This window comes from Chiloscyllium plagiosum, chromosome 7, assembly GCF_004010195.1.
Source record: "Chiloscyllium plagiosum isolate BGI_BamShark_2017 chromosome 7, ASM401019v2, whole genome shotgun sequence".
Lineage (NCBI taxonomy): Eukaryota > Metazoa > Chordata > Chondrichthyes > Orectolobiformes > Hemiscylliidae > Chiloscyllium > Chiloscyllium plagiosum.
Window position 1 is genome coordinate 6,683,321 of NC_057716.1, and position 21,930 is coordinate 6,705,250.

Below are 21,930 nucleotides of genomic sequence, written 5' to 3' on the forward strand. Positions count from 1 at the left end.
TGCACCCTGAGCATTAAGGCACTGAGCTTCAAATAACCTCTTTAGGGTTTTATCCCAACACTTCTGGTCAGGGCCTAACACTAACTCTTCAATCTAAAGGTAACCTCGTTCATTATACTGTATATCCACCCCTTCTCAGAAACACTAGTCTATGCAGCCATCCTATTCCAAGAACTTCACAGGATTGCTCAACAATAAAAACCCAAATCAAAATTCTCCCTCTCTAAGCTATGGGTGTTTCACTTAAACATCAACCAATTTCCAGAAGGTTCTAACATATGTTATGACCCATTATTTATCCTGCTGGATTGCAAAGCAATCTATAAGAAAAAAGGTGGTGCACACAAACCCATTCATTATAAGTACAGGCATCAAAAATAACTACAGAAATACATCCAATCTAGTTATTTACTTCAGACCAACAGAAATTCTGCAAGTTAATAAATCAAAAACCAAACAGTAAACAATATTGAAATTGTTTTAATCACACCTGGCATCCAGTGTATTAGTCTTGATTACTGCAATTTTAAATGCCAAGCTCATTTTCAATGTGTATTTTACAAGACTGCATATACTTTGTATCATGAGGTAAATATGGACACATGATCCAAAAATTTGGTGAGCATCAAAATCCTATTGGTCAACATATGTATGGTCAAGATAAATGTATGATTTATTCAGTCAACTTTTAACACTTGAAGATGGTGAACAAATGTAAACATGCAATACATGATAAGTTGCACAATCTATTATGTTGGATCATATGCAAAACTTTATTCAACTTTTTTTGACATTTTAAACATAATGGGTACATAAATACCATCACTAAAAGAATCCCAAAGAACTGCAGATGCTGGGAATCTGAAACAAAAACATAAAATGCTGGAAAAACTCAGCAGAACTCAGACAAAGGGATGGGTAAAAGTCAGCCTGGGAAATTGAATACATGCTAATGAGGACCATTAGTTGTTGAAAATGAGTTGTTTGTGGTAGCAGCCTGTGTGATAATATTGTCTCGTGTGTTGGGGTAAGGACATGGGAAACATGCTCTGGTTGTGAAATTATTGAACTCAGAAATGAGACATTGTTCTTCCAGCTTGCACTGAGCTTTACTGGAGCACTGCAGCAAGTCTAAGCCAGAGATGTTGGCCAGGGAACCATGGCAATGTGTTGAAGTGGCAGGCAACAGGAGACTCAGGATCATTTTTGCAGACAGAACATGGGTGTTTGATGCCTTGCTTCTACATTGACTAGACTGGGCAACCAATTTCACAACATTTACATTAACTCTGCTTTCTCTCCACAAAGCTATAGGGAGAGGCTATAGACTGGGGCTATTTTCCCTGGACCATCGGAGGCTGAGGGGTGACCTTCATGAGGGGCATGGATAAGGTAAATAGACAAGGTCCTTTCTCTGGGTTGGGGGGAACTGGAAGGCATAGGTTTAAGATGAGAGGGGAAAGATTTAAGGGGCAACTTTTTCAGCAGAGGGTGATGTGTGAATGGAATGACTTGCCAGAGGAAGTGATGGAGGCTGGTACAATTACAACATTTAAAAGGCATCCGGATGAGTATATAAATAGGAAGGGTTTAGATGGATATGGGATCAAATGTTGGCAAATGGGACTAGATTAATTTAGGATATTTGGTCTGCTTGGACGAGTTGGACCGAAGAGTCTGTTTCCCTGCTGTATATCTCCACGACTCTAAATGCTGCCAGACCTGCTGAATTTTTCAGGCAATTTGTGTTATTGAAAACACCCATCACGATAATGTTTCACAGTGCAGTTTAAAATTGGCAGCAATAGGGTTATTAAACTTTAAATATACCCTGCATTCAGGATTAAGAGCTTGACCACGTAAATGGAGGAAGTGACATTTTGTCTTTTCGTTTGATATCCTATTTATATACCACAAGTTGTGGTGAAATAAACCCCTTCACCATCTCTGACCTTGTTTGAAATTACTGTAAAAGATAACTATGAAAGCAGACCTTGAAAACGTGGAGATTGCGTGTGAACAGATCGAGTTTTCATAATTTCTTCCTGTCCGAACTAAACACGCACAAACTCACCGCTTCAGTTACAAGTTAGCGAGGCTTCTCAAAGCAGGACGCAATGATTTATTAACTTTTGACAATTTAGAGCTACGTCGTTAAGTCGTGGCAACCTGTCCATTTAAGGTAACATCTTTAAAGCTGTAGGTTGTATTTTAATTGTCCTGAATTTCTGAAATTTACTTTCGGATTGCTAAGCAGAACCAGATCAAACTGAAAATTCCGACAGAATGACTGAGTGTAATTAACTATATTAGAGAAACACGTATAATTTTCAGTTTCCGGACACGAATTTCTATTTCTAATTAAACAATCCAAAACACATTCCCTGCAGCATAAAAAAATTACATGTAGAAAACACATTCATGGTTATATAATCCGGATTCAACGTATCTGTTGTCAAAACATCTAAATGACCTTTATTCTTACTTTGTATTTGGTGCACTTAATTTTAATCTAGACTGGTCGAATATACAAATATTGAAGTTTGTATTTTGTGATGCGAACTTTTGATAAAAAAAATTATCAACCCTCTATCAAGTTTGTTAATAGATGATGTCCAAAACCGAAACATAAATAGTGATCCCATTTTGTAAATAGTTGATACGCAGGTTAACAAACCGATTGAGCTCATTCTCACATATTAGGAACGTTTAACATTTCTAAATAACAGTGTTTATGCTAGAGGGCGATCGTGTGGCTGGTAAAGTCATGTTTATTGCTAAAAGCGCATTTAATTAAACCATAGGTCCGAACAGTTTTTTTTGATGCATGGCCAACACATATGTATGTACTTTTTGTGCAAAATTAATACATCAGACAAATAATTAAAATGAGGATGAGCAATTCGTAGAGCGAAGATATTACTGATGAAATTTGAGGCATTACTTTTTTTTGGTTGAATAACTGTAAAAGCCTGTGCTCCCCTAACCATCAATTTATAGCAAAATAGAACATTTTCGATGATAAATTTGCGTTAAATAAAAAATTTACTTTAAAAAAAAAGCTGCTGTCGGTCTCACCCTCTGCGTGAAACAGAGTGGATCGTATTGCTTACAGTATAGAATGAATATATTAATACAAAGTTTCAAAAGAAACATGATACCCGAATTAACATACTGAACAAATATATTTTCTGGAATGTTTATGAATTTTGTTGTCATTAAAGCCTAAAACTATTAGTAATATTTTATGAGTAACACATAAAGCCCCCTCCTTGCCTCAGACTGTTAGGTACGCCCACTTCTACTCGGTCCTATTGGTTAGGAGATGAGACTCTGCTATGCTAACTGGTGGAAGCTCATGTCAATTAGTTGAGTAGCCAAAAGCTGTCGGTGTCAGTTTTCTGCGAGAAATAAGAGAAAGGAAAGTGTGAGTAAGGCAATCCTATGCACTAGAGCGGGTTATCCGCAAACTTCCTGTTTTATCAACGGAATTGAAACGATTTATATCTGAATTGTTGCAGATCTAATTTGACTTCAGACTGGCACATGAAACCGCGCCTCTTTTTCAAGTGCTGAGTTCTTGTCCGAAGTGTGTTGTGCTTCGGTTGTGATCTGACAGCTATGGGAGTCTCGTCGAGCAACATTGCCGCTGGTAGAATTTGTTGAGAATACAAACATTACTTGGAGTATTGTTTATTATAATTTATGCACAAAATGGCGGAAGGTCGGAAGGAGAGTGGACTTGATGGATCTGAGTTACTTCAGGAGCCTGAGCCAGTTGGTGATTCCCGCAAAGCTTGGGACACAACGGAAGAAGACTTGGAAACTGTTGGAGCAGCGGTGGCCAGCGGAAAGGGCAGGAGGAGGCGAAGTGCTGTTTCAGCGGCTGGAGATCGTTTCAGTCCCGGAGAATCTACGTCCTTGGGAACAACAGGAGATGTAGAAGCTTGTCTCATTGAGGCTGCCAAAGCGACACCCCGCAGAAGTAGCATCATTAAGGTATGTCATTTAGTCTCTCGCGACGTTATGAGTATGCACCTACCAACCTGACAATAATTCTTGCACGCCAAAAGGAGACTCGGTGAAATATTTTGAGCAATGTCCAACACTTAACAAAACACTGCAAAAGAATATTTTTCTCTACATGCAATTTTTAAGCAGTCCATTGAAATACATTAAAAAAAAATACAAATTGATTGAGATAGTAATTGGCATAGCTAAATGTCTCGCTTCGGACACTTTTTAAAATATTGCTGTGAATTAGCTGGCGAAGGTAAATAAGTTGCTCTTTTCTTTCCGACAACAAAGTTTTGGTCTCAAATATGTGTTATTCGATGATGCCCTGACAGCGAATTCGAACTTGCTCTTGGGGCCATGTGAGGTAATATGCCCTAATATGGATCGCTGGTGCTTTGATACTGAACTACTCCGCATCTTGTATCATATAGCAGGGGAGTCTCTGATTTAAATGCGAACAAAACATCATATAACTAAGGTTACTTTTGCTTGGTACCCCTCCTGTAACTGAAATCTGTTTACTTTCTTTAGGAGAAACAACTCTGTGTACTCAGAGCATTCAACAAGATTATGTGGATTTTTTTTACAGTTAGTACAATTTGCTCTGTAGTTTTAATTTAACACTCATTTCTTAAAACGAAGTTAGAGCCACGATGTTATACATTGGTTAATATAAAGTTGAAACTTAGTTTTGTGACAAAATCTCTTTTTGTAAATGTTTTGTACTGTGCAAGGCAGCAATCTCTGAATATTGTAATGTTCAGGGAACGAGCAGAATCAATTTTGCTACATTTTGCTACATTTCCTGAAGAAGGGCCTGTGCCCGAAACGTCGAATCTCCTGTTCCCTGGATGCTGCCTGACCTGCTGTGCTGTTCCAGCAATAAAGTTTCAACTTTGTGATCCAGCATCTGCAGACCTCACTTTCTCCTCGTACATTTGACAGCAGGCTTGTCTTGGCTGCATTTGCTCTTTGAATATGCTAGGTGGGACCATTATGTTTAATCAACCTGTTTAGAGATGTTATATGTCTCTGGAGCAAGTGGGACTTGTCTCCTCGCTCAGAGGTAGGACACAGTGTACCTATTACAGTGTATATATTTGCCTCAGGTTAACTCTAATTGAATATTAGAATTAAGTTCTGTATATATTCCACGTTGTATTACTGTTTTAATTTTGTGTAGTTAAAATTTGATGTTCAAATTTGTTCAAAATTTGTACTTGTTCAAAACCATTTAATCTCTTCACAAGTGCCCGAGATCCTCGCTCACTGCCTACATTGAAAAAGAATTTGTCTCTTGCCAAATTGTAAGATACATTTGACACTCTAGTCAGGAACTACAACAATTTGTTTTGAGGGTTTTGCATAATCAAGATTTCTAGAACTTTATTTTCTTGTTTGATATGTATCAATTAGCATTGTTTTTGACTACATCATTCTCAACTGTTTAAAATTGGTCTTTGCATTTGTGTTTCGACGTTGTACTGCATCTATAAAATTGCTGGATTAGATATATTGCAGGTCAGCTCATGGTTTAACTATTCTAAACAAAGTTAGTTAATTGTTAAATTTGTATTTACATACTTATGCAAATAATTCACAATTTAATGCCATTTTTCTTTTCATCTGTACTTCTCTCTTGAAGGTTTTAACTCAGTGCTTGGGTATGATTTTGTGACTGGCAAAATACTTTGGTACCTCACCTGAATAATAACTACTTAAGCACAAATCTTGATTGTGAACATCACCACATTTGCTCCTTAACCAGAAGAATGATTACAGCTCAGCACAATTTGTCCTATGATATCTAATTATGTACTTACAATTAAGAAAGATGATTAGTTTTGAGGGATGAGAATTCTGACTGATCTTTAATTCTAGACTAAGTGGTCAAACTCACAGCTTGTCTCTGGTTGTATTCACTGGTATACTGGGGGGGGGAGAAAAACTAATTTATAAAGGTTTATCAGAATGGTTCTAGATATGGGAAACTTTAGTTATGAGGATAAATTGAAGAATTTTGGACTGTTTTCCCTGGATAGAAGATCTGATTGAAGTTTTCAAAATTGAGAGGCTGGACAGGATGAAAACAAAACTACTTGTAAAAGAAACAAGAATGACAGGATTTAAAGAGATGTGCAAATTAAGTAAGGGTAATATGAGAAAAAAAACTTTTTAAAGACAGTTGTTAGCTATGGAATGAGGTGCCTTGAAATATGATAGAGGCAGGTTCACTTGAGGCATTCAAGAAGGCATTCAATGGTTTTTTTAAAAAAAGAATTGCGTGCTGAGATATGAAAAAAAGGCAGAAAATTGGCAGTAGATAACAGTGCAGGCATAATGATCTGAATTTGTCTCCTGCACCATGATAACTCTGAGAACTTTTCATTCTGTGAAAATGGTCAGTAATTGGCTGACTTTCTAGGAGCTAAGCTAGAACTAATTGTGAACTCCTGCTTTACATGTGCACCAGATTCACTTGAACACAGACTACTGATGTGCTCTACAAAAGATGTGTCAGTTTAAATCTTAAACTAGCGAAGATTGCATCTGATTGTTGAATGTAGCCAACGATTTATAAATACTCTTAAATATTTATCTTACTGTTTCCAAGCCAGTGGCAGAACACAGAAAAATCACAAGACAGATGTTTCACCAGAATAAGAATAAATGTTAATAGTCAAATACTGGAAGGCTGAACTAAAAACAGAAAATGCTAGAAGTAAGCTGAAAGGCCAACTTCAGCGGCATCCGTGAAGACAGAAACAGTTACCATTTGTATATTAAACCTTCTTCATATTCAGGAAACAAATTGAGATGCAATAGGTTTTAAGCTAGTACAAACTCAGCGTAAGGTGAAATTAATAGCTATTGGTCATACAAAAAAACTGATCTGTCATAGTCAGGCTTTTCATTACCTAATTAATGTTGCAGCAAATCTAGTACAAGGAGAGAATGTTGATTGCTATGGTCTCCAGAGAATTCTGTGCTTCCTGTCTTTTATTTCTGTGGAGACTCCAGTTTGTACATGACTTTAGAACAAGCAATAACAATTTGTTTCAAGAACAGCTAATTTTGTAATATTTTACAAAACTAGAACTTTTATCAGACTTCCAGTTTTATTTTTGTTAGGTCTCTTTTGCAATTTTATCTCCATATTATTTAACATAGACAATATTGGCTTAGATATCCTGATGACCAGACTGTCGTCAGAGCTCCATAGACTGGAGTCGTATGCCGGGCCCATGTGGAACCCCTGACACAGCTGATTTTGTGAGAATGCCCAGAAAATTCAATTTTTTGATGGGCAATTGCCTGAGTTTAGAATCCTCCAAAATAATTCATTAACTTCAGAGAATTCACAGGGTTCCGCCTCACTTAAGCTAATAGTTATCCTGGAAGTGTTAGACAAAAAAAAAATCCCAGTCCAATTCTTGGGTAACTATTAAACTGAACCTACACTGACCAATTCCCCTCTCCAGATGACCTGTCTCCTGACTCCTTATACTTCTGACAACCATCCTCTAATTAGACTCGACTCTCTCAACAGATTCTGCACCCACCCTTCACTCCATGTCTCAACCTGATTTGAGAATCCTGCCCTTCCCAATCTAAGCTAGATGCTGTCAGACATGCCCCCAACTCTGCATCCAACACACCTTGCCAAACCCTCCTTCACTGCCAGCCTGACTCCTTCTCCAGAACTAATGCCACCCAAAACTTTCCAGGATTAGACAGTACCAGCTCTCCTGAATTTGACAGCTACAGCTTGACCACCCTGGGCACTTCCTTCTCTGGATCCAATGCTGCCAAGCTACCTACCCCACTTTGCCTCTCCACCACTCCTTCTAATAGCCAATATTACTCCATCCTGTGGCCTGAACACTCCAGCCATCCTTGATTTACACTAAGCACTCCATCATTTACCTGGCACCTCATTAACCTGGTACCATATTTATTTGTCACCCTGCTGTATTGATTGTAACAAGATCAGTCAACTGGATATCATAGAATATGAATTCCCTGATTAGGCATTATACTCATAGAGTCATAGAGATGTACAGACCCTTCGACCCAACCTGTCCATGCCGAACAGATATCTTAAATTAATCTAGTTCCATTTGCCAGCATTTGACCTATATCCCTCTAAACCCTTCCTCTTCAGATCCTTTCCCATCCAGATGCCCTCTAAATGTTGTAATCGTGCCTTCCTTTGATAAATCATTCCATACATTCACCACCCTCTGCATGAAAATATTGTCCCTTAAGTCCCTTTTAAATCTTTCCCCTCTCACCTTAATCCTATGCCCCCTAGTTTTGGACTCCCCCACCCAGTGGAAAAGACCTTGTCTATTTACCCTAACCATACCCCTTATGATTTTATAAAGCTCTATAAGATCACCTGGTTAGGTCACATTTGGAATACTATGTGCAATTCTGGTCTCCCTGCCATAGGAAGGATGTTGTGAAACTTGAAAGGGTTCAGAAAATATTTACAAGGATGTTGCTTGGTTTGGAGGATTTGAGCTATAAGGAAATGTTGAATAGGCTGGGGTTATTTTCACTGGAGCTTCGGAGGCTGAGGGTTTAAAAAACGTCCTTTTCCATTTGAATTTTGAATTATTCACTCCTGCAAATTTGAACAGATTAACACAAGAAAAATCCATTCCCTGAAACATTAACTCTGTTTCCCTGTCCACAGATGTTGCCAGAGCTGTTGAATGTTTCTGACATTTTCTGTTTTTATTACCTCTGTCATGGAAGATGGGTAAAGGGATAGTTTTGCTCCAGTGTATTAGTCTGTTGTTTTATTTGACTGTAAATAATATGTTAAAAAGTGTGGCGCTGGAAAAGCACAGCAAGGCAGGCAGCATCCAATGAGCAGGAAAATCAATGTTTCGGGCATAAGCCCAAATAACATGTGCCACTTTACTTTTGCATAGGTGGTATGGGGTTATGAGGGACATGGGTTATGAGTGTAAGTTGACATGGTGGAATGAGGCAGTATAGGTCATGGGTGGGTGGTTGGCAGTATGAGTTAGCCTGATTTAGGTGGGTGGCTGGCGGTATGAGTTGGCATGGAGGGAGCATTGAGTTATGAGGGTCCATAGGTGTAGGTACGGGTGCATGGAGTGTTGTGACAGTGGGTCCTAATAGCTTTGAAAATAATTTGGATTGAGTTTCAAGGAACCAAAGTGGGTTTTCTAACCAACCTGTCCTAGAATTCACCTGGTTGTGCAGCCATTTAGGACATATTTGTGTGATCAGCAGATCAGGACTTGATCCTGCACTTACCTCCCTCAAGTTAAAATTGAGTCTAATGGACACCAGTAGACTGAAGTGGATCTGCAGTGTTGGGAAATTTCCCAAAGTCAGCTACTCACCTTGCTAGTGAAAATCCAGCCCTGTTTCTAATTAAAAAAGGACAAATTCCAACAAAATTTGGTACATAACTAGGGTATAGTCCAACAGTGGGCGGCACGGTGGCACAGTGGTTAGCACTGCTGCCTCGCAGCGCCAGAGACCCGGATTCAATTCCCGACTCAGGCGACTGACTGTGTGGAGTTTGCACGTTCTCCCCGTGTCTGTGTGGATTTCCTCCGGGTGCTCTGGTTTCCTCCCACAGTCCAAAGATGTGCAGGTTAGGTGAATTGGCCATACTAAATTGCCCGTAGTGTTAGGTAAGGGGTAAATGTAGGGGTATGGGTAGGTTTCACTTCGGCGGGTCGGTGTGGACTTGTTGGGCCGAAGGGCCTGTTTCCATACTGTAATCTAATCAAATCTAGGTCAAATCTAGGAACTGAAAAGAACTTGGCAAAGATGCAAATCTGGATCATGGAATTTTCAAAATGATATTTTTACGTAGGATGAACTGAAATTCTTTTAAAAATGTTTTATTTAGAATGTTGTGGATTGTTTCAGCTGCAAGAGGGGTTTTCAAAGCAGCTTGGTGGATGTTGATTAGCCTGGAGGTTCTTGAATCGGATTAAAATTCTTGACAACAATTTTTTTCAAATATATCTTTTTTACATCTGAACTAGGAGCAGGAGTATGCAATTTGGCTTCTTTGCCTGGTCCACAATTTTAATAAGATACTGGCTAATCTAATTGCAACCTCAAATCCACATTCCCACCAACCCCTAATAATCTTTTATCCTCTTGCTTTAAAAGAATCTATCTATCTTTGCTTTAAAAAATATTCCACCACCTTCTCAGGAACAGTTCCAAAGATTCATGGCCCATTGAGAGAAAAAAAATTGCCACACCTGTGTTTTACAAACCTTGTTTTTAAACAATGATACCTAATTCTTGATTCTCTCATGAGAAAATATCCTGTTTGCATCCAACCCATCAAGATCCTTCATGATCTTACAAGTTTCAATTATGTCATAGCTTACTCTTCTAAACTACAATGAGTATAAGCCAAGGAGAAAGTGAGGACTGCAGATGCTGGAGAGTCAGAGTTGAGAAAGGTAGCACTGGAAAAGCACAGCAGGTCAGGAAGCAACCAAGGAGCAGGAGAGTCCATGTTGCTTTAACCCCCCCCCCCCGTGGCTGACCACTTCAACCCCTTATCCCACTGATGCAAGGACATGCAAATTCTGGGCCTCCTCCACCGCCAAGTCAAAGCCACCCGCCAACTGAAGGAAGAACGCCTCAACTTCTGCTTTGGGATCCTTCAACCACAAAGCAACAATATTGAATTCACTAGTTTCTAAACCTCCCCTCCCCCACCTCATCCTAGATCCAAACCTCCAACTTGGCACCACTCTCTTGACCTGTCCTACCTGTCCATCCTCTTTCCCATCTATCTGCTCCACCCTTCCTACAAACCTACCACAATTAACTCCCACCTGCATCCGCCTATCGCCTTCCCACCTACCTTGCCCTCAGCTCTACCCACCCCCTAGGAATCTCTCATCCCCCTCCCTGCTCCACATGCCTGATGAAGGGCTTATGCCCGAAACATCAACTGGCCTGCTCCTCGGATGCTGCCTCACCTGTTGTGCTTTTCCAGCGCTATCCTTTTTGACTGTGAATGTAAGCTGACCTGTCTAAACATTCCTCAGAACACAATCCGCCCTTTTCAGGTCTTAGTTTCCTAAATCTCCTCTGAACTGTTCCCAATACATTTACATCCTTTTTAAAATAAGTAAACTATTATTGTACGCAATACTTCAGATGTCCTGTATAACTGAAGTGCAACATCTCTACAGTTGCATTAAGTTCCCTCACAATAAACAACAACATTTATGAACTTTCCTAACTACGTGCTGCATACTAATCATTTGTGGTTCATGCACAAGGCCAACCAGATCCCTCTGCATCTCAGATGGAGTTCAGTTCAGATATCTGTGAGGTGCTGCATTTTGGAAAGGCAAATTAGGGCAGGACTTACACACATAATGGGGTGTGTTGCTGAGCAAAGAGTGCGGGTTCATAGTTCCTTGAAAGTGGAGACACAGGTAGATAGGATTGAGAAGAAGGCATTTAGTTTGCTTTCCTTTATTGGTCAGAGCATTGAGTATAGGAGTTGGGAGATCATGTTACGGCTGTACAAGACATTGGTTAGACCACGTTTGGAACATTATGTGCAATTCTGGTTTCCCTCATGTAGGAAGGATGTTGTGAAACTTGAAAGGGTTCAGAAAAGGTTTACAAGGATTTTGCCAGGGTAGGAGGGTTTGAGCAATGGGAAGAGGCTGACTAGCCTGGGGCTATTTTCTCTGGAGCATCGGAGGCTGAGGGGTGACCTTTATAGAGGTTTATAAAATCATTAGGAGCATGAATAGGGTAAACAGACAATGTCTTTCCCGGGGTGGGGGAATTCAGAATTAGTGAGCATAGATTTAGGGTGAGAGGGGAAAGTTTTAAAAGGAACTTAAGGGCAACCTTTTCATACAAAGGGTGGTGCATGTATGGAATGAGCTGCCAAAGGAAGTAGTGGAGGTAGATACAATTACAATTAGAATATTTAAAAGGCATCTGGATGTTATATGAATAGGATGGGTTTAGAGAGATATTAGCCAAGTGCTGGCAAATGGGACTAGATTAATTTAGGATATCTGGTCAGCATGGATGAATTGGACCGAAGGATCTGTTTCCATGCTGCACATCTGTATGACTCTATCTGCAGTATATCACCATTTAGATAACTAACCAAATGGACAATTACACATCTACCCATACTCCATAGCCAGATCTTCACCTGTTCACTTAACCCTATCATTGTGTGGCCTCCTTATGTCCTCTTCACAACTTACTTTCCCATATATCTTTGTGTCATTATCAAATTTGGCAATTGTATCTTTCATCCCTTCAGCCAAGTAATTTAATTCATAAGCAATTGAGGTCCCATCAATGGTCCCTATGGGTCAACACTTGTTATGCCTTGTCAACCTGAAAATTAGACCTTTATGCCTTGCTCTCTGCTTCCTGTTAGCCAGTCTTTCTTCTATCCACGGAGCATCATCTGTCCACTACACCTCCAATTTTGGTGTCACCTGCAAACTTACTAACTATAACTCCTATGTTCACATCCAAGTCATCTATATAAATGATGAAAAGTAGTGGACCCAGCACCGATCCTTGTGGCACTCCACTGGTCACAGGCCTCCAGCCTGAAAAACAACCCTCCACCACCACCCTCTGTCTTCTACTTTTCAGCCAGTTCTGTATCCAAATGGCTAGTTCTCCCTGTATTCCATGAGATCTAAGCTTGCTCACCAGTCTCCCATGAAGAACCTTGTCGAACACCTTACTGAAATACGTATAGATCATGTCTACGGCTCTGCCCTCATCAATCCTCTATGTTACTACTTCAAAAAACTCAATCAAGTTTGTGAGACATGATTTCCCACCCACAAAGCCATGTTCTCTATCCCTAATCAGTCCTTGCCTTTCCAAATACATGCACATCCTGTCCCTCAGGATTCCCTCCAACAACTTGCCCAATACCAACGTCAAGCTCACTGGTCTATACTTGTTTAGACTATGATTAGACTCTCTACAGTGTGGGAACAGCCCCTTCGGCCCAAGAAGTCCACACCGAAACTCTGAAGAGTAACCCACACAGATCCATTTAAGCCACTTACCTGGCTTGTCCTTACCACCTTTCTTAAACAGTGTCTTGGGATTTTTAAAAACTTCTCAATATTCGTGGAAAAGTGGAAAATTAGCGATAGCTATGCTGATGACACTGCTGAGAGCCACAGCATGAGAATTAACAGCATGGTGTGCCATTTTGAGAACTCTGCTGTTGACACAAATTTCAAACAAACTTGTTGATTTAACCGTTTTGTTGTTTGTAGAGTACATTGTGATTAGCCATAATATTTTACATTTGAAATATGCATGAAGGTCAGTATTCAGAAAGCTATTTGAAACCATTTTTAACAAGCTATAGTTATTTGTAAATTTTAAATAGTTTAATAAATGATAAGCATATTCTCTATGGAAGCTTAAAACCTTTAACATCATGCACTTCCATAAAATATTAAAAATATTCTTAAAGGCTACTTATCCAAAGGTAATCTAATTTAGATGATCAATAATTTATTTGTCCTAGTTACCATTAAAATTGTTGTAACCTTCTAGGTGGTAGAAGTTAAAACTAGACATTTTTGGGGAAAAAAAGAACACAAGCCTAAGTAATATGAGGTCAAATGTATTGTCTATTGAATTATACCTGTTGGAGGACTGCTTTGGAACAGTGATCTGGAAGGAAATACTATGCTATTTCGTTAAGATTACTTTAAGATGATCTGCTGAGGATCAAGGATTTCATTGAACATTTACAGAACACTCTGAATAGCTAGAGTTCATTATCCATATTAACATCAATCACAAAGGTAAGAAGAGAGATGAAGTACTGCAGTAGAAAATGGAAAGTAAGACAGATTTTCATTCATATAGCACTTTTTATGACTATCAGATATCTTGAAGCATTTTGCAGCAAGTGAAGTACCTTATTGAAGTGTAGGCACGATTTGTAATGTAGGAAATGAATTTTGGAAAAGGACCTCAAAACAGCGTGGTCTGGATTACTTTCTGTGGAACATTCTGTGAATTACAGATGCAGGAGGAAATTGCAAATGAATATGTCCAAGAAGAGAGAGCTTAAAATTCCTGGGATTTTGGAATGGGCTCTGGAAGACAAGGGACCTCTGCAAGTTAGATAGTTTGAACCTCACCAGCACTGAGACCAGTATTGTGTGAAGTTTGCTGGTGCTTTTGGGCAGGGTTTAATCCAGCTTGACAGAAGGTTGGAACTTGAATGTAACTTCAGCAGGGAGAAAAACTAAGCTGTAAATGTAGCCACAATACAAACACGTGATCGTACGAATCTGGAGCAGGAGTAGGCTATTTGTTCTCTAGGGTCTGCTCTGCCATTGAATAATTTTATAGCTGATCTAATTGTGGCTTTAATTCTCCAATACCACCCACTCTGATAAACCTTGACTCCTTTGTTAGTCAAGAAACTAGCTACCTCTCACTTTTAAATATTCAATTATCCTATCTTCTCTTTGGGGAAGAGCTCCAAAGACTTATGACTCTCAGAGAGAAGACAAAAGTTTGTCTCATCTCAGTATCAAACAGGAGGCCATTTATTTTTTAACTGTGACCTCGGTCTTAGTCTCTCACATAAGAAGAAACCTCTTTTCAGTATCCATACTATCAAGATTTTAACTTTTTTTTTCAGATTGTCTCTCATTCTTCTAAACTTCAAAGTATATGAGCCAAATTTTCCAGCCTTTTCTCAAAAGATATTCCCCCCCCCCCATTCTATGTATCAGTTGAGTAAACCTTTGGTGAATCCCTGCTTCCAAGACATTCATATTCTTTTTTAAATAAATAAGGTGATGAAAACTGTACATAATACTCCAAATGTGATCTTACCAATTCCCTGCTCAACTGCAGCAATATATACCTATTTTTACATTCCATTTTCCTTCCCGTAAACAAAACCTTCCTTTTGCCTTCCTCATCACTTGCTTTACCTGCATACTGTTGTTATGTTACTCATCTAGCAGGGCAGGTGGATTCCCCCTGTACATCAGTTCTGCAAAATCTCTATATTTAAATTATATCCAATTACTTTTCTTCCTGCCAAAGTTGTCAAGTTCATATTTTCCCTCATGATACTCTCACCTACCAAATTTTGACCCTCTCACCTAACCAATGTACAGTATGTCTCATTGCAGACTGCTTGGCGAGAATTTAATGTTGTCTTGAATGGCGTGGCAATGAGTAAGTTGGGATATTGCAGTGAAAACTAAAAAAATCAGATTCCTGATGTTGAGACAAAAAATGATTAATTTTCCTTTAAGCTTTAAACAGCAAGTTCTGAATTTCAGTATCTTATTTCCATGCATTTGCATCTCACTAATCATTAATCCTACTCATTTCAGTGCGGCCCTTCATCTCCCTTCCCTCCCCGAGAGACTAGACAGCACCATGCCTGAAATGAAAGTCATAATGGTTCCTGGCGACATAGCTTGTTGCTTGATTCTCTAGTTCTTTATCTAGTTCTACCATCACCATAATTTCCCTCATGTTCCATGGAGACTATCGTTTTCCACAGTTGGATCATTCAAGTGAGCATAAGCCAAACCACAAACCTCACCCACCATTTCTGGACCAACTTACACTTTGGCTCTTCTGGATTTCACTGTGGATTCTATAGGCACTTAGGATTTGCATGCTTCTGCAGGTTGCTTTCTCTGCAAGAACATATACACATCTCATGCATCCACAAAGAACATGAACCTTATCCTCTTAGTTTCTCCCTCTGGGTGCTCCGGTTTCTTCCCACAATCCAAAGATGTGCAGGTCAGGTAAATTGGCCATACTAAATTGTCCAGAATGTTAGGTGTGTTAGGGGTAAATATAGGGTAGGGGAATGGGTTTGGGTGGGTTTCTCTTCGGAGGGGAGGTGTGGACTTGTTGAGCCGAAGGGCCTGTTTTCATACTGTAGCAAATCTGATCAGATCTAATCTAAGCACTCACTTTGCGCTAACGTAGAGGCTGCTAGCCTTTTAGGCCAGCTTTGCTTTTTATTGCTTCAGGTCTTTAGTGCAAAATTGCAGGCAACTAGTCACCGTTGTTTCCGCTGATTTTCATGACATAAATCTTTCACTCATAACTTATAGGCTGTCAGCTCCTGTAGCTTGAATTTCCGTTTAAACACAAAGGGAGAGGCAGACAGTTGTTGCTGTTTGGGGTGTTGAACAGTCGGGGGGTGGGGTGGTGTGGGGTGGACATGTTGTTGTTCAGCAGAGGGGTGTAATTGTCTTCTAAAATATCCTGTTCACTAATGCCCTTTAGGGAAGGACATCTGCCATTCTTACTTGACCTGGTTTACATGTGGCTCCACACCCAGAGCAATGCAATTGATTCTTAACAGCCTTCTGGGCATTTAGGAATGGGTAATGAATTTGGGTCCTACATTGCATGAATGATTTCATTTTGCATGGCAAACACATTGCATATACTTCAACCATATGGCCATGTCTGAAAGTCAAAGGGGACCAGTCACTGTTGGATTGATGGTGAATTGTAATCAGGCAGGGGATGCCGCCACTCATTGAATGTGTAGTTGGACCAATCTCAGTTTAAGGAGTTGACCATTCTTAGGCACTTGATCTGGCAAAAGACTCAGGATCAATGTCATTGCAATCCAGGAACTGGGCCTTTTTCAGTCCTGCAGGTTAGTGCAACCAGTCCACAGATCAAAGGCACATCAGTAGGGGGATGGTAGAGACACCAAGTCTGGGTGATGGGCAGTGCTTAGTCATATCTTTCCTCCCATGTCAGTTTGGGTGGTCACACTTAGCTTTGGAGATTTGGATATTAAGGGTCAGGGGCTCATCAGGGTGCACTCCATTCAGTACTACAGAAAGTGGGAATCTCAATCCTGGAGTTGGGTTTCATTAAACTTTGTCACTCAGAGAACAATAACAGTGAGAGATGGTAATTCAAGATAGATAGGGAGGGTTTCATATAGCATAGGAGGCGTGAGGAAGCTGTGGTAGTGGGGATTTATCACAAATCCTTATCAACTAGACGAAAATGAGGACTACAGATGTTGGAGATTAGAGTCGAGATTGGTGCTGGAAAGGCACAGCTGGTTCGGCAGCATCCAAGAAGCAGGAGAGTCGACGCTTTGGGCAAAAGCCCTTCATCAGGAATGAGGCTGGGAGTCTCGGGGGTGGAGACATATATCATTATCACGCTACCTTCAGTGTGAGGATTCTGTATAGTCAATAATGGATTGGCAAATCACAAAGCCATGGGATATGTGGATAAATAGGGAACAACAAGAAGACATAGTGGTGGTGATGTCACTGGACTCGTAGTCCATAACCCCAGACTAATATTCAAGAGACATGGGTTTGAATATCACCATGGCTGAAGGTGAAGTTTGAATTCAGTAAAATCTTGACTTAAAAACTAGCCCAATGGATGTTGATTGTCTGAAAGAAAATCTGGTTCACTAATGCCTTTTATGGAAGGAAATCTGTCATTCTTACCTGGTCTGGTTTACATACCCACAGCAATGCAGTTGACTCTTAACTGTCTTCTGGGCATTTAGAGATAAGAAATGAATTTGGGTTTCAGCCAGCTACAGCCATATTGTATGAATTATTTTCTTTTTAAATATTAACCATAACATAAAGGGCTGGAGAGGTGCTGAAAACCAACTGAAGGTGCAGAGGAGTGTCAGATGGAGCGCGCAACTCACTCTGTTGAGGACATGAAGTTGAAATGTTGCCATATTACCACCAAACTCAATGAAACCATAAGGAGATAAAATGGCTGATTCTACATTAAAGTACTGTTTCATTTTTCATGGGCAGAGTAGAGTTATTTAAATGGAAGATTCTAATAGGAGTAATTGTAATAATCATGCATTTACTGATTGTGCTTTGCTTTTAATAGAGTCCATCAAATTGCCATTTTTGCAACATTTTTCATAATTGATAAAGCCTGTAAGACAGTGATTTGGAGCTGACATATTCTCAAACCGAGCTGTAAATATGCGTGACATGGTCTGTGATCTTCAAGGATGGCCTTTTGGGAGGGGATGCTATTATAGTGGAGGAGCACCTGCATTTAATTCACTCAATGTCACATCAGCACTTTGATTTTGGAACATAGATTTGCATAACGCCACTTAATTCAGAGCTCCATACTGAGATGTGAGATTTGGCTCCTTGTGAGGACATAACATATTGAGAACTTTGAATGACAACAGATATTGAAAGGTTGGTCAAAGAAAAAAAGAAAGCATTTGTAAGATTTAGGAAACTTAAATCAACCAAGACCCTTAAATATAAAGTAAGCAGAAAAGTTCTTAAACAAGAATTTAGGAGGGCCAGAAGGCTAGAAAAGAAATGTAGGAGTGTTATATCCTTCTATAATCTAAGGCTATCCTCCACACTATTTACCATTTCATAATTTTTGTATCATGTACTGATGAACCCTTTTTCATTCAAATCTAAATCATTTATATAAACCACAAATAGCAAGGGTCAACATTGACACCTACAGGACCCCAGTGGACACAGACTTCCAGTTGAAAAAATACTTTCAATCATAGCCTTTGCTTCCTGGCACTTAACCAATTGTGGATCCAATTTATCAAATTTCTTTGGATCCCGTGGATCCTTACCTTTGTTATCAGTCTACCATGTGGGACATTATCAAAAGCCTAGCTGAAGTCCAAGTAGATTACAGGCAGTTGTCCTATAATGGCTGTTTATTAAATACGATTTGGATGTAATGTGATTTGTGAATTAAAGACCTTAGTTTTATAAAGCGAACTCCTATTCACTGTTACGCAATTCCATCCCTGGCACTAGCTGAACAGCAAAACCTAGCCTCAGAATCCTCTGTTTACAAAATGCAAACTCAATGTGTTCAGCTAAAACAGAAATGTAATCACCTCTGCAAGCTTTGAAACTTAGTTTGAAACAGAGAATTGTAGACTACATTTAGAAGGAATTTTATTACAAACTGGGGGAGAATCTTGAGGAGGACTGGACTTCCTTGTTGGCATCACGCGGTCAGTCGGCATGTGTGCTTTCTGAAGAGTTTCATGAAAGGTACAGTGTTGTAGTCAGTGATTTTAGTGTTAAATTGTTAAATTTACTGTATTATTTCATTAAATATATGATTTAAAGATATAGTTTAGACTATTGTTGGTGTTAGGCTAACTACTATCTTTGTTTCAGTCTTTACTGATATTTTTGGTGGTTTGCCCCTAACCCTGTTTTTCCCTGTAGGCCCCATTATTTAGATTGCACAATTTTCTATAACATGGCGTCGCACAGGAATACAACTACCATGTTAAAGGAGAACTACCTGTACATCTAAAGGATTGCCCTCACCGATGTACCTGGTCACTTCTTCAAAACATTCAAACGAGCTGGTCAGACATGACCTCCTTTTAACAGAACCATGCTGCTGGTTCTTATTTAATGCTGACTGTAAACATACAGATTAATTCTGCACCTCAGAATCGCTTCCAATATTTCCCCACCACTGAGGTGAGACTGACTGACCTGTAGTTTTCTGGTTTATCCCTTGTATCCTTCTTGAATAATGGCACAGAGAGGAATTGAAAGTTTTTGCAAGCACCCCTGCTATTTCCACTTTGTCTAACTCAACAAGGTATTTCATCTGCCCCTGGAGACTTCGTTACTTTTGAGCCTGCCCATGTCATCCTTCTTACGAATGAACACTGATACAAAGCATACACTTAGATTTCTTTACCCATGTCATCTTTCTTATGAATGAACACTGATGCAAAGCATACATTTAGAATGCTAGCCACATCCTCTGGCTCTACATTTTGACTGTGGTCCTTAACAGGCTCTACTATTTTCCTCGCTATCCTTTTATCCTTGATGTTCCTGTAAAACAACTTAGGATTTTCCTTTATTTAACCTTCCAGTATCTCTTCATGGTTTCTTTAGCTCTTCTAATCTTTTTAAATCCCGTCTTTCACATTCTATGTTCCTCTTAGCCTCTGCTGATTTGTGTGCTTGATATCAGTGATAAGCCTCCCTTTCTCTTTCAATGTAATGCTGTATATCCGTCAAGGACGTTCTCTTCATACACATAAAGATGAACAGCACGGAAACAGATCCTTCGGTCCAATTCGTCCATGCTGATCAGCTATTCCAACCCAATCTAGTCCCACCTGGCAGCACTTGGCCCATATCCTTCTAAACCTTTCCTATTCATATACCCATCCAATTAAATGTTGCAATTGTACTAGCCTCCACTACTTCCTCTGGCAGCTCATTCCATACATGGAACACCCCTTAGGTCTCTTTTATATCTTTCCCCTCTCACCCTAAACCTATGTCCTCTAGTTCTAGACTTCTTGATCCCAGAGAAGAGACTTTGTTTATTTATCCTTTCCATGCCCCTCATATTTTTGTAAAAATCTATAGGGTCACCCCTCAGCCTCCGATGTTCCACGGAAAACAACCCCAGCCTGTTCAGCCTCTCCCTATAGCTGCAATCCTCCAACCCTGGAAACATCCTTGCAAATCTTTTCTGAACCCTTTCAAGTTTCACAACATCTTTCCAATAGGAAGGAGACCAGAATTACACACAGTATTCCAACAGTGGTTCTGTACAGCTGCAACATGACCTCTCAACACCTGTACTCAGTACTCTGACTGATAAAGGAAAGCATACCAAACGCCTTCACTGTCCTATCTACCTGTGACTCCACTTTCAAGGAGCTATGAACCTGCATTCCAAGGTCTCTTTGTTCAGCAACACTCCCGAGGACCTTGCCATTAAGTGTATAAGTCCTGTTAAAATTTGCTTTCCCAAAATGCAGCATCTCACATTTATCTGAATTAAACTCCATCTGCCACTTCTCAGTCCATTGGCCTGTCTGATCACGATCCTGTTGTAACCTAAGGTCATGATTTGGAGATGCCAGTGTTGGACTGGGGTGTACAAAGTTAAAAATCACACAACCCCAAGTTCTAGTCCAACAGGTTTAATTGGAAGCACTAGCTTTCGGAGCGCGGCTCATTCATCAGGTGGTTGTGGAGGACACAATTGTAAGACACAGAATTTATAGCAAAATTTACAGTGTGATGTAATTGAAATTATACATTGAAAAAAACCTTGACTGTTTGTTGAATCTTTCATCTGTTAGAATACCATAATTTCACTTCTTTCATATGTAAATCACAAAACGTTTTTTAAAAAGTTACATTCTCAAGTTAACTGTAACAATTGGTGTCAATTAGATAATATGTTGAAGGTGTTAGCTCTGTGTCCCTGTCTGTACCATAATGTTTAGACTGATTCTAATCTAAAAAGTGAGTTCACAGAGTCTTACATGGATTCATGCAGTTTTTGAGCAAAGTACAATGTTACATCACACTGTAAACTTTTGCTATAAATTCTGTGTCTTACAATTGTGTCCTCCACAATCACCTGATGAAGGAGCCGCGCTCCGAAAGCTAGTGCTTCCAATTAAACCTGTTGGACTATAACCTGGTGTTGTGTGATTTTTAACTTTGTAATCTAAGGTAACCTTCTTCACTGTCCACTACACCTCCAGTGTTGGTGTTATCTGCAAACTTACTAACTATAGCTCTTATGCTCACAACCAAATCATTTATATAAATGACGAAAAGTCTTACGTCTGTCGTCTGCAAGGTGTTAAAAGGATTCTGAGGGATAGGACTTATGACCATCTGGAAGAGCATGGCTTGATTAAATGCAGTCAACACGGCTTTGTGAGGGGCAGGTCATGCCTCACAAACCTTATTGAGTTATTTGAGGATGTGACTAGAAAAGTTGATGAGGGTCGAGCTGTGGATATGGTGTATATGGACTTTAGCAAAGCATTTGATAAGGTTCCCCATGGTAGGC

General features: G+C 39.7%; 1 protein-coding gene across 2 annotated transcripts in view; it reads left to right on the forward strand.

Moving 5' to 3' along the window:
- The first annotated feature begins 2,366 nt into the window (after positions 1–2,366).
- The window catches only part of plcl1 (phospholipase C like 1), a 336,006-nt gene continuing 316,442 nt past the window's right edge, over positions 2,367–21,930 (forward strand). For both annotated transcript variants that reach the window (XM_043692934.1, XM_043692935.1), the window contains exon 1: positions 2,367–3,999. In XM_043692934.1, coding sequence (XP_043548869.1) covers positions 3,706–3,999 — 294 coding nt within the window. In that variant the 5' untranslated portion in view covers positions 2,367–3,705. The remainder of the gene's footprint in view (positions 4,000–21,930) is intronic.